Consider the following 16,376-nt stretch of genomic DNA (forward strand, 5'->3'; position numbering starts at 1 on the left):
ACTGGAGGCACTGATGTCATTTTCTTCTAAGGTACAAGCCCTTGTCGTGGTGCAGGCAGGACAGGCATCTCTACTGAAATACGTTAGCCTGCCTTCTGGCATCCCCTAGAGGCGACCTTGTAATGCTTTACAATTTATTTGAGCCTTTCTCTTCTTAATATACACTATTACATACTTACTATACGATGAGATGGCCTTGAGCTACATCTCTCTGATTGGTTGCAGTGTGTCCCTACTCTTCCTGATGTTCACTGTTGGGCTCTACATCCAACAGAGGCTTAGAAGGTAGGTTTGGTATCTGGTAGAAGTCAGGTTCCAGACAGGGCGTGGCTTCTCACTATTCTTTCTGTTCATTTTTCTCTATACTATAAAAATACTATAGTATTTTTACATTCATAAATACATCTATTAACTATACTGTATTTCTGAACTGTGGGATTGGGTGGGATGTGTGGACACAGCAGGTGAGCAGAAAGGTGTGCAGGCAAATCCTGCAGTTGTTTTACTTCTTGTTTCTATGCTAACATGGAAATTGGAAATTGGAAAGGAACCATCTGAACAGAGTGTTCAAATGTTGCTCTGTTTTGGAGAAGTATTCTATTTCAGATGACGTGAACTGTCCCAGCACACACCAGACATTAACCACATTTGAGAATAATGCAAAGCAGCATTACCAGTTTAAAAGCATCATTGTTAAGAGCATTTTGAGCTAAAGCAGAAAGGACCGCTGTTAGAAATGGACTGGGCTTACTTTGACTTTACTGGGTGTTTTCTTCAGATTTCTTAAGAATTAGGAATAGGAATTGTCTAAGACAGTGCTCCACAGAAGGCTTCATTGCTACTCTTTGTTGGTCCCTCTCCAGAGGGTGTGTATTTAAGTGCTGTATTTATACTTCATGTTAATCTTTTTATACTTTACATATATACATATATAACTTTACATTTATTTAAGTCACTTTTGACTTCTATCATTGTATTCTTAAATGTGTACATTGTGTTCCTTTTTTTATACAATGCACTTTATAGTTGCCATTAGATGCCATGGTGTGCATGTCTCTCTATGCTTCTCATACTTTATGATTTGTATGAATCACTTCCTACATCTTATTCTTGACCCTTTTTTAGTAGTCTCTTTTACTTTTTATACTTTATTAGTCACATTCCCCTATATTTTAACTTTGAATTTAAAAAGAAATTGTACTTTTAAGACTTTATTTGAGCTTTTTTCTACTTAATATACGTTTTACTTTAAAAGTGTAAAAGTGTGATAAGGAGATGTTTACTTTAATACGGGACTGGTTTGGATGTGTCTGTTTGTGTCTGTTATGAAAATATCTCTATGGGGACACGATAAAGGTGTATGAGTGTATGAGGTGAGTGGAGAGCTGTAAATATTTGCATATTTTCATTCCAAACAGGATGGAGCCCAAACTCATCACCCTGCTTTTCATCCTTTGCCTTTTGGAAGGAATGAGTAATTATCTACCAACAACTGACCCTGACTATAACAAACAGGGAGATGTTCGGAATAAAGAGAAATATACACATACACCAGAAGTTAAAAACATGAATATATTTTGAAATATTGTCTGAAATATTGTCTGTCTGACTGCTGTTTTGTCTGTCTGTCTCTCTTTTCCACTCATTCCTGCTGATTGATGATATACAATATTAAAATGTACCATACTGTTCCTCCAGGTCCTCAAAACTGTCATTTGATGAATACTGTGGAGAATACTACAGAACATATGAAGAAAGTTGACAAGTTGTTAGACTCTGCAAACATTAGCTCCATCATTGAGTATTTAATATCCTACTAAACAAACATAAGACTTTCTCTACAATATAACTTGTCTATAACTGGTATATGACACAGTTCTTGTGCAGCTCACCCGTATGTGTGTGTGGGTGTGTGTGCGTGCGTGTGTGTGTGTGTGTACATTTGTGTGTTCGTGTTCTCCAGGTCAGTCGAAAGCCTAGAGAAGATTCTGGAGAATACATATCTGAACCAGTCTATTACACACATCAGTGTAGGCCATCTGAAGGCTCAAATGTTTCAACCTGATGAGAACTTCACAGGACTTAAAATCTCTGAGGAGGTCAGTACCTTTACTTTATTTTATTACTTTTCATAACTTACTTACTGTATAGGCTCTATACAGACTCTTTTGAGTTGTGTGATGTGGCAGGTGACCTCGGACTGTCTTAACGAGACCAGCATGAATCTGGAAGTGAAGCTACCAGGAGAGGTGCTGGTCCATGGGGAGAAAAACAACATAGTGTTCTGCATGATCACATCCAATGTGTTCAAGGTTATGAGCCTCATTTTATGTGTGTGTCTACTGTACTTGAAGTGTGTGTGAATGTGCATGTTTGTCTGTGTGTGGTTGGTCTGTATGTCTTTGTGTGTGTATTGCGTGTGTTAGAATATGTGAGTGTGTTTCATGTGTTTGTGTATTCACTGTGTTGGTTTCCTTGCAGCCCCTGGCGGTCCTGTATGGTAGGGTTTTTGGTATTTCTGTGAGCAATAAGACAATCTCAGGTCTTCAGGAGCCTGTCAACATAACATTCCCTCTACAGCCCTGCCCTGTGGACCAAAAAGTAACTACAACTCCTCCTCACAATTTCACATTTGGGATAGCACACATTATCAGTCACAGGCCGAAACTAACATACAGTTTTTAACACATTTGCCTTTTTTACCTGACTGTATTCTACTGATCTGTGTTTGTGTTTTAGATGGGAACAAATGTTTCCCTTTCCTGTCAATTTTTTAATTTTTCTGACAACAGTAAGTAAACACAGCATCAAATGTTTGGCATTAGTACTAGTATTATGAGCATTATTAAAGATGAGGAGGTTAGTGAGCATGCTCCTAAGTGAGATGAACTAGTGAGGTCTAACATGGGGCTTCTTTGTGGCTGGTCCTGACAGAATACTACAGAGAAGGTTGTTCCACCCACTATGAACAGGGCCAGGATCGAGTGCTCTGCTCCTGTAACCATCTCACCTACTTTGCTGTGCTCATGGTACACAAATACATACACATACACATACACACACACACACATACAGAAATACACATGCTCTCATCTTGTACTCACACACAGAAACACACACTCACATTCAAAAATGTACATATACTCACAAACACGCAAAACATACAAAAACAAAAAATGCCCACTCACTTCACTCATAAAAGTATTACATGATAAGATGACCTTAGTCAAAAGGTACGTAAGAATTTAGATTATACAAACATAATCATTTCACAACAAACAAACAATGTCTTTTTTTAATGAAATTATTTTGACAGCCTGTGAACCAGTGTGTGTGTCTGTTCCAGTGTAAATGTGTGTGTTTGTTTGTGTGTTATTATTGTCTCCTCAGATCTCCCCTCCATTAGCAATGAATGATGAGATGGCCTTGAGCTACATCTCTCTGATTGGTTGCAGTGTGTCCCTACTCTTCCTGATGTTCACTGTTGGGCTCTACATCCAACAGAGGCTTAGAAGGTAGGTTTGGTATCTGGTAGAAGTCAGGTTCCGGACAGGGCGTGGCTTCTCACTATTCTTTCTGTTCATTTCCTACGATTTTTCTCTCTTTTTTCCCAACTCTCTTTCTTTTTTTTCTCTCCAGAGTCTCTGGTCCTGCAGATGTGTCTCTGAAGCTGCACATCAACCTGGCCGTGGCACTGATCCTGCTCAACTTGCACTTCCTGCTCATGGAACAGGTGTCATCAATGGTCTCGTCGGGGGCCTGCATCTATGTGGGGCTTCTCCTCCACTACTCCCTGTTGGCCACCTTCACCTGGATGGCCATTGAGGGCTTCCACCTCTACCTGCTCCTGGTCCGAGTCTTTAACATTTACATCAGCAGATACCTGCTTAAACTTTGCCTCGTGGGTTGGGGTGAGTTGACCCCTGATAACAAGAGGGATGGGGTGTCTTGCAGACAACAACAATGTTTCTATCAGATTATGAAATATGTGTATATGTGTGTGTGTGTGTGTGTGTGTGTCAGGCTTTCCTGCTGTCATTGTCATCATTGTAGTCATCATAAACAGAGACGCGTATGGCCCTGTGCCCTTGTCATCATCTGAGGTCAACACCACGGCTACCAAAATGTAAGACTGGACTACGCCCCTTAAACCCCTGAGCAGTGCTGTTACAGTGCTCTCTCTCCCTCTTTCCATCTCTCTCTTTCTCTCTCTCCCTCTCTCTCTTTTTCTCTCCCTCTTTCCATCTCTCTCTTTCTCTATGTCAATTTTCACCCCTCGTTTGTCTTTCTCTCTCTGTCTACCTACTCTCACCCCCTCTTCCCCAGATGTTACCTATCTGATGAGGTGGCGAAGGTTGTGACCACGGTGGGCTTTGTCAGTCTGGTCCTACTCTTCAACCTGGCTATCCTGGGGATGGCAGCGAGGCGTGTCCTCTCTATGAGGGTGGCACAGGGAGGGACTGTTGATGTGGCCAGGGGCAGAGTCAGAAGGGATCTCTGCACTCTTTTGGGCATCAGCTGTCTGCTGGGTGTGACCTGGGGTCTGGTGTTCTTCTCCTTCGGTCAACTGGCAACACCAGGCCTCTACCTGTTCTGTGTCCTGAACTCCCTACAAGGTCCAACCCCTACACTCATTACACTACACTCTGCACACTACACTCTGTACACTACACTCATTAAACTGCACTCTGTACACTACACTCTGTACACTACACTCTGCACCCTTCTCCTCACACCCTGTTTACTACACCCTACACCCCGCCACAAACAACACGTGGTTGACCATGTTCCCTTCACCAGGTCATGGTGAAAGGAACATACTCACCCCCTCCACACACACACACATACACACACTTACACGCATTCAAATACTGTACACATACAATTATTCACACATAAACTCACAAATATACTGAAATAATACAGTAAACATTTACAATAAACAAAGGAATGTTGGTTTTAGAAGAAACCCTCACTCTTTTTCTCTTTATGTAGGTTTCTTCATCTGCGTTTGGTTCTTGTTATCCATGAGGAATCGCTGCACAGGAAGTGTCACTCACAGTGTCACTCACAGTACCAAAACCTGAACACACAGACACACAAATATATACAGACGCAAGAGAGCACAAACACACATCAGCACACACACACCCCTCCACACTAATCTTCAATGTCAATAAGATCAAGGGCTGAACTCGGTAGCATTGTAAGCGTTTGGGTTTGTAATTTCAGTCACCATAAAGGTGAAAATATATCAAATGACCTTTTTCTCTTTGCATTATGGTATATTGTGTGTAGATTGACAAGAAAACAAATGTCATTCATTGAATAATAAAGTTGTAACTAACTGGTTGTAGTTAAAAAATATTGTGGAATAAAGCAGGTTAAGTATTCAAGTATCAAGTATGATTTCAGGGTACAACACTATGACACACCATGAAACAAGATGATGATGTACTAATAGTGACTTGGTGCTAATTGACTCCATTTTAGAAAACTGAAATAATTGTGGGATATATATCGAAAGTGGGATGGGTGGTCACATCAGGCGAGCAGGGAGATGTGCAGGCAAGTCCTGCAATATTTTTCTCGTTTGATTTTTTTGTTTGCGTACCATACTATTATTTGTTAGATTATAATAAATGTAATACTTGCCACTTGTTGTTTTGGGAATTGTGTACAGAGAATATAGGTTAAATAAATGTGCATTAAATAAACTGTTTATGGTCTTCTATAATCACTTAGCTAATAGATGACCACCTACTGGTCTTCACCATGTGCTTAGTGGTGCACACTCCCCATTGGCATCTTGAATATGACTTCACCCTGATTCCTTGTTGTGTGGCCTGGCACACCTGTGTATGTGTGTCTTGAGGCCATGTGCATCCAGCCTGTTAACATATAGCTGATGGACCAAGCCTAACATGTGCAGGCAGGCCAGAGAGGTGAGAGACTCAGTCACTAACAGACAGACATGCTGGAATGTGTTTAGAGCACACAGCTGGACCCCATAATGACCTGGCTGCAGTGGGGTGGGGGGGGGGGGTAATAATTGAATGTGTACGGGCAGGCATCAGGTGAGAAGATGTAAACGACCCATTTATCGTTTTGGCCAGGTGGTCAGTAGTGACAGAGTAACAGAGTAGTCATGCCTAACACAGGTGAAAACTATGACCCAAATATCATTGTGGACCTCTGTGTATTACTGAAGCCCTATGATTGGTCAGTGGTAAGACGAAAACTTCTCCTTTAATCCAACTCAAGAGAACTCATATTACCAGTTTTTTTTTACTTCTTGTTTCTATGCAAACATGGAAATTGGAAAGGAACCATTTGAAAAAGTATTCTATCGTTGCTCTGTTTTGGAGAAGTATTCTATTTCACATGACCTGAACTGTTCCAGCACACACCAGACATTAACCACATTTGAGAATAATGCAAAGCAGCATTACCTGTTTAAAAGCATCATTGTTAGGATCATTTTGAGCTAAAGCAGAAAGGATCGCTGTTAGAAATGGACTGAGTTTACTTTGACTTTACTGGGTGTTTTCCTCTGATTTCTTAAGAATTAATACCTAGTACCTCACACTGCATGCTATGTTCGTGTGAGATAGGAATTGTCTAAGACAGTGCTCCACAGAAGGCTTCACTGCTACTCTTTGTTCTGTCCTCTCCAGAAGGTGTGTATTTAAGTGCTGTATTTATACTTTAAATTAGTCTCTTTACGCTTCTAAAACTTTACATTTATTTAAGTCACATTCGACTTCTTATATGTGTTCCTTAAATGTTTTAAATACATTACACTTTATACTTCCCACTTGATGCCACGGTGTGCATGTCTCTTTATACTTCTCATACTTTCAGATTTATATGAGTCACTTTCTACGCCTTATTCTTGACACTTTTTTATTAGTCTCTTTTACGTATTATACTTTGTTAGTCACATTCCACTTCTGATATTTTTACTTGTATTCAACTTTCTTTCTACTTGTAATACTTTACACTTTATTTGAGCCTTTTTCTACTTAATATACAGTACGTTTTTACAAAAAATGTAATGTTGAGACGTAAAGTGTGATAAGGAGATGTTTACTGTAATACGGGACTCATTTGGAAGTGTCTGTTTGTGTCTGTAATGAAAATATCTCTATGGGGACACCATGAAGGTGTATGAGGTGAGCAGAGAGGGGATGTTGTATCACTGTTGTGTATTTTCATTCCAGACAGGATGGAGTCCAGGCTCATCACCCTGCTTCTCATCCTTTGCCTTTTGGAAGGAACGAGTAATGATCGCCTGACAACTGACCCTGAACACAACCCTCGAGATGACAATGCCGTATGTTTGGGAGTTGAACAGCGAGCAAACCAAAATGAACAGAGAGTTAACGAGAAAAGACTGGGCGATAATGAGAACAAACAAAAAGACAACAAGAAAAAACTGGGAAATGAACAGAAAAAACAAGATGACAATAGCGAACAGGTAGATGACCAGAACGAACATGAAGATAACCAAAAACCACCAGAATATGAGCAAAAAAGACAGGAAGTTGACAAGAAGAACAAAAAGGGAGATTGTAAGAAAAAAGTGAACAATATAAAAACAGCAAAAGGTAAATACATGAATATATTCTGCAATAATGTCTGAAATATTATCTGTCTGACTGCTGGTTTGTTTGCCTCACTACCTACCTTTTTGTCTGCCCGCTTTGCTGTTTTCCTGTCTGTCTGTCTGTCTGTCTGTCTGTCTGTCTGGCTTTCTGGCTGTCTCTCTCTCTTTTCCACTCATTCCTGCTGATTGATGATATACAATATTAAAATGTACCATACTGTTCCTCCAGGTCCTCAAAACTGTCATCTGATGAATACTGTGGAGAATACTACAGAACATATGAAGAAAGTTGACAAGTTGTTAGACTCTGCAAACATTAGCACCATCATTGAGTATTTAATATCCTACTAAAAAAACATAAGACTTTCTCTACAATATAACTTGTCTATAACTGGTATATGACACAGTTCTTGTGTAGCTCACCCGTGTGTGTGTGCATTTGTGTGTTCGTGTTCTCCAGATCAATGGAAAGCCTAGAGAAGATTCTGGAGAATACATATCTGAACCAGTCTATTACACACATCAGCGTTGGCCATCTGAAGGCTCAAATGTTTCAACCTGATGAGAACTTCACAGGACTTCACATCTCTGAGGAGGTCAGTATCTGTACTTTATTTCATCACTTTCTATAACTTACTTACTGTATAGACTCTCCTATAATTTCATGTGTAACAGACATGTGGTTTTGTATGTGGACACGGTGCAATATACAGACACCTGCTCAGCCTCAGTGGAGGCTTGTTCCTGTGTCGGCTTGATAACGCCCCCATGCACAAAGCAGTGTTCATGCAGACATGTTTTGTCGAGTTTGGTGTGGAATAACTTGACTCAGTATACTGAGCAGTGTCCACAACTATTAGCCATAAACTGTCTCTATTTGTTATGCCCAGCTAGCAAATTATGTAGTTGCTAAGATGCATAGCTGCAAACCTACGTATAGTATCTTTTAACTTGAGCAGCAGATCAAACAGTTTACCTGCATTGTGTAGGTGAATCTTCTCTCCTGCTCGTCTTCTGAACCAATAAGATGAGTTTTGAGTTGTGTGATGTGGCAGGTGACCTCGGACTGTCTTAACGAGACCAGCATGAATCTGGAAGTGAAGCTACCAGGAGAGGTGCTGGTCCATGGGGAGAAAAACAACATAGTGTTCTGCATGATCACATCCAATGTGTTCAAGGTTATGAGCCTCATTTTATGTGTGTGTCTACTGTACTTGAAGTGTGTGTGAATGTGCATGTTTGTCTGTGTGTGATTGGTCTGTATGTCTTTGTGTGTGTATCACGTGTGTTAGAATATGTGAGTGTGTTTCATGTGTATGTGTATTCACTGTGTTGGTTTCCTTGCAGCCCCTAGCGGTCCTGCAGGATAGGGTTGTGGGTATAACTGTGAGCAACAAGACAATCTCAGGTCTTCAGGAGCCTGTCAACATAACTTTTCCTCTACCCTGCCCTGCAGACCAAAGTGTAACTACAACTACACTTTATCAGTCACAAGCTGACACATTATCAGTCACAGGCCGAAACTAACATACAGTTTTCAACACATTTGCCTTTTTTACCTGACTGTATTCTACTGATCTGTGTTTGTGTTTTAGATGGGAACAAATGTTTCCTTTTCCTGTCAATTTTTTAATTTTTCTGACAACAGTAAGTAAACACAGCATCAAATGTTTGGCATTAGTACTAGTATTATGAGCATTATTAAAGATGAGGAAGTCAGTGAGCGTGCTCCTTACCAGTGTTGGGGGTAACGCGTTACATAATATTATTACTTAAGTGAGTAACAAAGTAATATAAAGTGTTACTTGACATTGAGTAATAATATTACAGTTACTTATTTAAGTAACTTGAGTTACTTGTCCAAGTTACTGCATAAATTCAACAAAGGACTTAAATGCAGATTGTTGCCTAAACGACACTTCCTGGGCGTAGTAGCCTACTGTTTGCCTTTGATTCACGCTGCAGACAAACACAACAGCAATCAAGGCCGCAGAACGTGTTACGTTTTCGGCGTGGAATTATTCACACTATTTCCCTTCTTTGAAGATATTGGAAAAAACCCAACAAAATATTATCTACTGCCAAAAACAGCACTTCAAAGTTCTAGAAAGTGTCCACAGAGAAACTAAGCTGGAAGCTGCGAAAATTTCACTTTAAACCATAAGAGATGGCTGTTTCCACTACTTGCTACTAAAAGTAATAGTAAAAGTAATATAATAAGTAATAATAGTACTTTGTACAGGAAGTAATAATATAACTTAATCACACTACTCTTACTGAATAATAATAAGTAATAACTAATATATTACTTTTTTGAGTAACTTCCCCCAACACTGTTCTTGAGTGAGATGAACAAGTGAGGTCTAACATGGGGCTTCTTTGTGGCTGGTCCTGATAGATTACTACAGAGAAGGTTGTTCCACCCACTATGAACAGGGCCAGGATCGAGTGCTCTGCTCCTGTAACCATCTCAGCTACTTTGCTGTGCTCATGGTACACAAATACATAAACATACACATACACACACACGCACACATACACACATAGAGACATGCACATGCTCTCATCTTGTACTCACACACAGAAACACACACACACATACACAGAAACACACATACAGTACTCACACACTTATGAATGAACTCACATTCAAAAATGTACATCTACTCACAAACACGCAAAACATACAACAATAAAAAACGCCCACTCACTTCACTCATAAAAGTATTACATGATAAGATGACCTTAGTCTAAAGGTACTGAAGAATTTAGATTATACAAACATAATTATTTCACAACAAACAATGTCTTTTTTAATGAAATGATATTGACAGCCCGTGAACCAGTGTGTGTGTCTGTTCCAGTGTAAATGTGTGAGTTTGTTTGTGTGTTATTATTGTCTCCTCAGATCTCCCCTCCATTAGCAATGAATGATGAGGTGGCCTTGAGCTACATCTCTCTGATTGGTTGCAGTGTGTCCCTACTCTTCCTGATGTTCACTGTTGGGCTCTACATCCAACAGAGGCTTAGAAGGTAGGTTTGGTATCTGGTAGAAGTCAGGTTCCGGACAGGGCACGGCTTAAGTTCTCACTATTCTTTCTGTTCATTTCCTACTCTTTTTCTCTCTTTTTTCCCAACTCTCTTTCTTTTTTTTCTCTCCAGAGTCTCTGGTCCTGCAGATGTGTCTCTGAAGCTGCACATCAACCTGGCCGTGGCACTGATCCTGCTCAACTTGCACTTCCTGCTCATGGAACAGGTGTCATCAATGGTCTCGTCGGGGGCCTGCATCTATGTGGGGCTTCTCCTCCACTACTCCCTGTTGGCCACCTTCACCTGGATGGCCATTGAGGGCTTCCACCTCTACCTGCTCCTGGTCCGAGTCTTTAACATTTACATCAGCAGATACCTGCTTAAACTTTGCCTCGTGGGTTGGGGTGAGTTGACCCCTGATAACAAGAGGGATGGGGTGTCTTGCAGACAACAACAATGTTTCTATCAGATTATGAAATATGTGTATATGTGTGTGTGTGTGTGTGTGTGTGTGTGTCAGGCTTTCCTGCTGTCATTGTCATCATTGTAGTCATCATAAACAGAGACGCGTATGGCCCTGTGCCCTTGTCATCATCTGAGGTCAACACCACGGCTACCAAAATGTAAGACTGGACTACGCCCCTTAAACCCCTGAGCAGTGCTGTTACAGTGCTCTCTCTCCCTCTTTCCATCTCTCTCTTTCTCTCTCTCCCTCTCTCTCTTTTTCTCTCCCTCTTTCCATCTCTCTCTTTCTCTATGTCAATTTTCACCCCTCGTTTGTCTTTCTCTCTCTGTCTACCTACTCTCACCCCCTCTTCCCCAGATGTTACCTATCTGATGAGGTGGCGAAGGTTGTGACCATGGTGGGCTTTGTCAGTCTGGTCCTACTCTTCAACCTGGCTATCCTGGGGATGGCAGCGAGGCGTGTCCTCTCTATGAGGGTGGCACAGGGAGGGACTGTTGATGTGGCCAGGGGCAGAGTCAGAAGGGATCTCTGCACTCTTTTGGGCATCAGCTGTCTGCTGGGTGTGACCTGGGGTCTGGTGTTCTTCTCCTTCGGTCAACTGGCAACACCAGGCCTCTACCTGTTCTGTGTCCTGAACTCCCTACAAGGTCCAACCCCTACACTCATTACACTACACTCTGCACACTACACTCTGTACACTACACTCATTAAACTGCACTCTGTACACTACACTCTGTACACTACACTCTGCACCCTTCTCCTCACACCCTGTTTACTACACCCTACACCCCGCCACAAACAACACGTGGTTGACCATGTTCCCTTCACCAGGTCATGGTGAAAGGAACATACTCACCCCCTCCACACACACACACATACACACACTTACACGCATTCAAATACTGTACACATACAATTATTCACACATAAACTCACAAATATACTGAAATAATACAGTAAACATTTACAATAAACAAAGGAATGTTGGTTTTAGAAGAAACCCTCACTCTTTTTCTCTTTATGTAGGTTTCTTCATCTGCGTTTGGTTCTTGTTATCCATGAGGAATCGCTGCACAGGAAGTGTCACTCACAGTGTCACTCACAGTACCAAAACCTGAACACACAGACACACAAATATATACAGACGCAAGAGAGCACAAACACACATCAGCACACACCAGGCCTCTACCTGTTCTGTGTCCTGAACTCCCTACAAGGTCCAACCCCTACACTCATTACACTGCACTCTGCACACTACACTCTGTACACTACACTCTCTACACTACACTCTGTACACTACACTCTGTACAATACACTCATTACACTGCGCTCTGTACACTACACTCTGTACACTGCACTCATTACACTACACTCTGTACACTATACTCTGTACACTACACTCTGTACACTACACTCTGTACACTACACTCTGTATACTATACTCTACACCCTTCTCCTTACACCCTGTTTACTACGCCCTACACCTGCAAATGCTAGAGAGAGAATAGACTGCCCCGCCACAATCAACACTTGGTTGACCATGTTCCGTTCACCCATTACAGCAGGGCTAAAACAAAAATAGTTTTGTGGATGATAATTTCATGATAACATGAACATACTCACCCCCCCCCCCCACACACACACACACACACAAATATACACATGCAAATACTGTACACACATTTATTCACACATAAACACACAAATATACTGAAATAATACAGTAACATTTTACAATAAACAAAGGAACGTTGGTTTTAGAATAAACTCTCTTTCTCTTTATGCAGGGTTCTTCATCTGCGTGTGGATCTTGGTATCCTTGGGAAAGAGCAGCAATCGCTGCACAGGAAGTGTCACTCACAGTGTCACTCACAGTACCAAAACCTGAACATACAGTCACACATACACAGACACAAGAGAGCACAAACACACATCAGCACACACATATCCCTCCACACTAATCTTCAATGTCAGTAAAATCAAGGGCTGAAATCTGTGGCACTGTAAGTCACCATAAATGTGCAAATATATCACATAACCTTTTTCTCTGTGCATTATGGTATATTGTGTGTAGGTTGATGAGAAAATGAATTTCATTTATTGAATAATAAAGTTGTAACTGACTGGTTGTTGTAAAAAAAAATACAAAATGCATTTTATGTTATTCAACTTCTGGAATAAAGGTGACTATGAAAGAATTTGTGTCATGAAATGTGCAGAAGGTTTCACCTTTCTAAATACCGAAAATGACAACTTTATAATGTCGTAGTGAAACCTCATGTATGCATTTAGCCTGGCTGCCAGCCCAACTTACTGCCCGCCCACAAAAAAAATGTGGTCGGGAATTTGGGTCTGGCGGGTCTCGTATTGGGAACAACTACATAAAACCAGGATCTGGCCGGACCAATGAAATTGCCAGGGCGGGCTTTATACGATGATGGACAGATGATCAACAGTAACGTAATCAACAACGTCACGAAAGAGCCCTTGGGTTGAATTTGTTTTCAACAAACAACATATTACGTTGCTCTGATTGGTTGTAGGTCTATCCAATTGAGCGTAGAGGCATTTGTTTTACAAGTTTGGTTGAAACACGCCCCATAGTCACAGCCCAACGGAGAGTTTTCAGACTCATATTCTGACTAGAATTATGAGTCTGACAACGTCAGGCTAGTATGCATTAGATTTCATCACTTCCCAAAAGCAATATGAATTCAAAGTGGCTTGTGAGTATGCTATAACACATCATGAAACAAGATCAAAATCAGAATCATCATAAAGAGATTATGATGATTATGATTTACTAATAGGATGTACTAAAGAGATGACAGATTATAATGTACTAATAGTGACTTGGTGCTAACTGACCCCATCTTAGAAAACTGAAATCATAGTGGTATATCGAAAATGTGTCAAAGATTTGGTCATACACAATTTTACATTCATAAATACATGTATTAACTATACTGTATTCCTGAACTGTGAGATCAAGTACATGTCCAGTATCTCCTGGAATATCTCACCCTGGTGATGTCCGTACACATTGAGAAGTTTTGCATTAAACACATTTTATGACACACTGACCTTCCATCAGACATAAAGCACACATTGTTTGACTCTATCATGTGAACTAATAAAACAAGCTGAGAACGTGTCTATTTGACTACCGGAAAACACTCAGTCAACATTCAGTGAGTGTTGGTCAGCAGGTGGTCAGCAGGAAGAGCATCAGGAGTGGAGCTCATACTACTCTGGCTTCTCAGAAGGACTTGGATAGAAAAGACTGCCTCATAAGATCTGTAAGTATTTGCATGAAGATTGTATGATTCCTTAATGGCCTGTTCCAAATGTACATCAATTTCAATACAGTAATTATACAGAATAAGTTTTAAACACTCCTGTTCTAAAGACTCATGAAGACTTGTGATGTTGTACACCAATACTCATGATTGCATTACATTTATCAGAATCAGAACCAGAAGGGATTTTATTCACCATGAATGTTTGCACAAACAAGGAATTTACTTCGGCAGGGAGGTGCATACATTAAACATATAGGAATATTGAAACTTAAATATGTGGACTAACTATACAAAAGGAGCAAAGTCTAGCTAATACTAAGGGGGGTCTAGCTAATACTAAGGGGAATAAAATAAAATATAAAATATAAGTAGTCATAATTTACAATCTAACCTAAAAAAAACTGAGAGTGCAAGAGAACGATACAATAGTGCAAATTGCAATATGCAGGGTGTCATTGTGCAGCTTGTTTTGATATTGATGTTGTTGATTTTTTCAGAATTTCACTGTACACGACTATGGTTCCTTCCCTGCACTTACTGCTGCTGCTGGTTGGGGCTACGGTTCAGATCTACATTAATGGTAACATTGCACACACTCACTCAGACATACCACACTACACACACACACACACACACACACATACAAACGCATACACACATGCAAGCCCACACACTGCACTGCACTGCACACACATGCATGCACAAACCCTCAGATTTAAACACACAGATTTAAAGCATTAAAACAAAGCACAGTTACTGGACTAATTTAGTTTGGTCATTAGGAGACCCACTGATTTTAAAAGGCATTCAAGGAACCTTCTCTGTGAACCTGACCAACCATGACATCTACATCAACGATACTGGTACAAATCAGGATCTAATTTGTATCTTGGGGAATGACAGCTGCCACTGTGAATGCAACTTTATAAATGACACCTGCAATGAAATGGCATTGGCCCCCATGTTAGGTAAGCATGATAATAATGTTGATGGTGATGGTGATGGTGATGGTGATGGTGATGATGATGATGATGATGATGATGATGATGATGAAAATGATGATGATGATGATGATGATGATGATGATGATGATGATGATGATGATGATGATGATGATGATGATGATGATGACTCTGTAGAAACAAATGTTAGCTCCATGACTGATGGAACAACTTCATTCAACATATGTAAGCATGCTATTTTATTTAAACCTTTAATGTTTTAATAATTTAAAAATAATTCTACTTTTCACATTTGCATTTGTGGCTTGTTTATCATGGAACAAACATTGTCAGTTTGTTTTGTTGCTGTATCTGCAGGTTCCTCCCTGTGTCATGTGACTCCATGCAAAGCACCTGCGATCAACTCACTGTTGCAGAAAAGGCCCTCGCCCTCCAGCTGGACAAACCTTTGGAGGATCTTCACAATCAGGAGCATGTGTCCAGACTTGTTCAAAAGCAACATCACTCTCAAAATATGTTTTTTAGAGTAAGTAGATTTACATTTTATTTTAGCGGCAACATTAGCATTCCTCTCCTCCCCCTTCCACTGCCACCATTCCATCTATTCTCCCATCCCATCTCTCTTTTCCTCTTCTCTTCTCCTCCACGACTCCAGTATAGAGAGGAGGTTAATACAAAGCCTTTTGGATGAGCCTTTCTCTGGATGGCCGATTATCTACAACAACAGATACCTCTCTGTGTGTGTGGTCCACTTCACCAACATCTCTAACCTCCCCTCCAACTCTGAGGGCATGATAAACATAAATGCTCCCCAGGTAGGATCACCGAGGACAGATTGTAATGAGAACTTGAGAGGGTACAATTTGGGGGGAAATTGTGAGGTGTACTTGCATCCATTTCAGAAGGGTCTTACTTACATTTTACAACTAATATTTCTGTATATTTTTTATAATTATGCACAGGCCTACTTATTTTAATAACGTTGTCACTGGCAAAATATTTGTTGG

The 16,376-nt window shown here is 40.5% G+C and overlaps 2 protein-coding genes across 2 annotated transcripts; both read left to right on the plus strand.

The window, feature by feature from the left end:
• The first annotated feature begins 2,040 nt into the window (after positions 1–2,040).
• Positions 2,041–5,717, plus strand: LOC146246876 (adhesion G-protein coupled receptor G5-like). Its single transcript, XM_084682740.1, has 10 exons — positions 2,041–2,099; positions 2,190–2,312; positions 2,482–2,601; positions 2,740–2,791; positions 2,935–3,029; positions 3,391–3,515; positions 3,640–3,911; positions 4,024–4,126; positions 4,327–4,616; positions 4,996–5,717. The coding sequence occupies exons 1-10, from the start codon at positions 2,052–2,054 to the stop codon at positions 5,085–5,087; spliced, it is 1,320 nt and encodes a 439-aa protein (XP_084538866.1). The 5' UTR covers positions 2,041–2,051; the 3' UTR covers positions 5,088–5,717.
• A 1,514-nt stretch (positions 5,718–7,231) lies between these two features.
• On the plus strand, positions 7,232–13,287 carry LOC146246877 (adhesion G-protein coupled receptor G5-like). The gene is made up of 12 exons (XM_084682689.1): positions 7,232–7,610; positions 7,839–7,941; positions 8,070–8,205; positions 8,665–8,787; positions 8,957–9,073; positions 9,205–9,256; positions 10,008–10,102; positions 10,518–10,642; positions 10,772–11,043; positions 11,160–11,262; positions 11,463–11,752; positions 12,893–13,287. The coding sequence occupies exons 2-12, from the start codon at positions 7,859–7,861 to the stop codon at positions 12,991–12,993; spliced, it is 1,497 nt and encodes a 498-aa protein (XP_084538815.1). The 5' UTR covers positions 7,232–7,610; positions 7,839–7,858; the 3' UTR covers positions 12,994–13,287.
• Positions 13,288–16,376: the final 3,089 nt, after the last annotated feature.

Source organism: Hypomesus nipponensis, chromosome 19, assembly GCF_054491055.1.
Source record: "Hypomesus nipponensis isolate SF chromosome 19, ASM5449105v1, whole genome shotgun sequence".
Lineage (NCBI taxonomy): Eukaryota > Metazoa > Chordata > Actinopteri > Osmeriformes > Osmeridae > Hypomesus > Hypomesus nipponensis.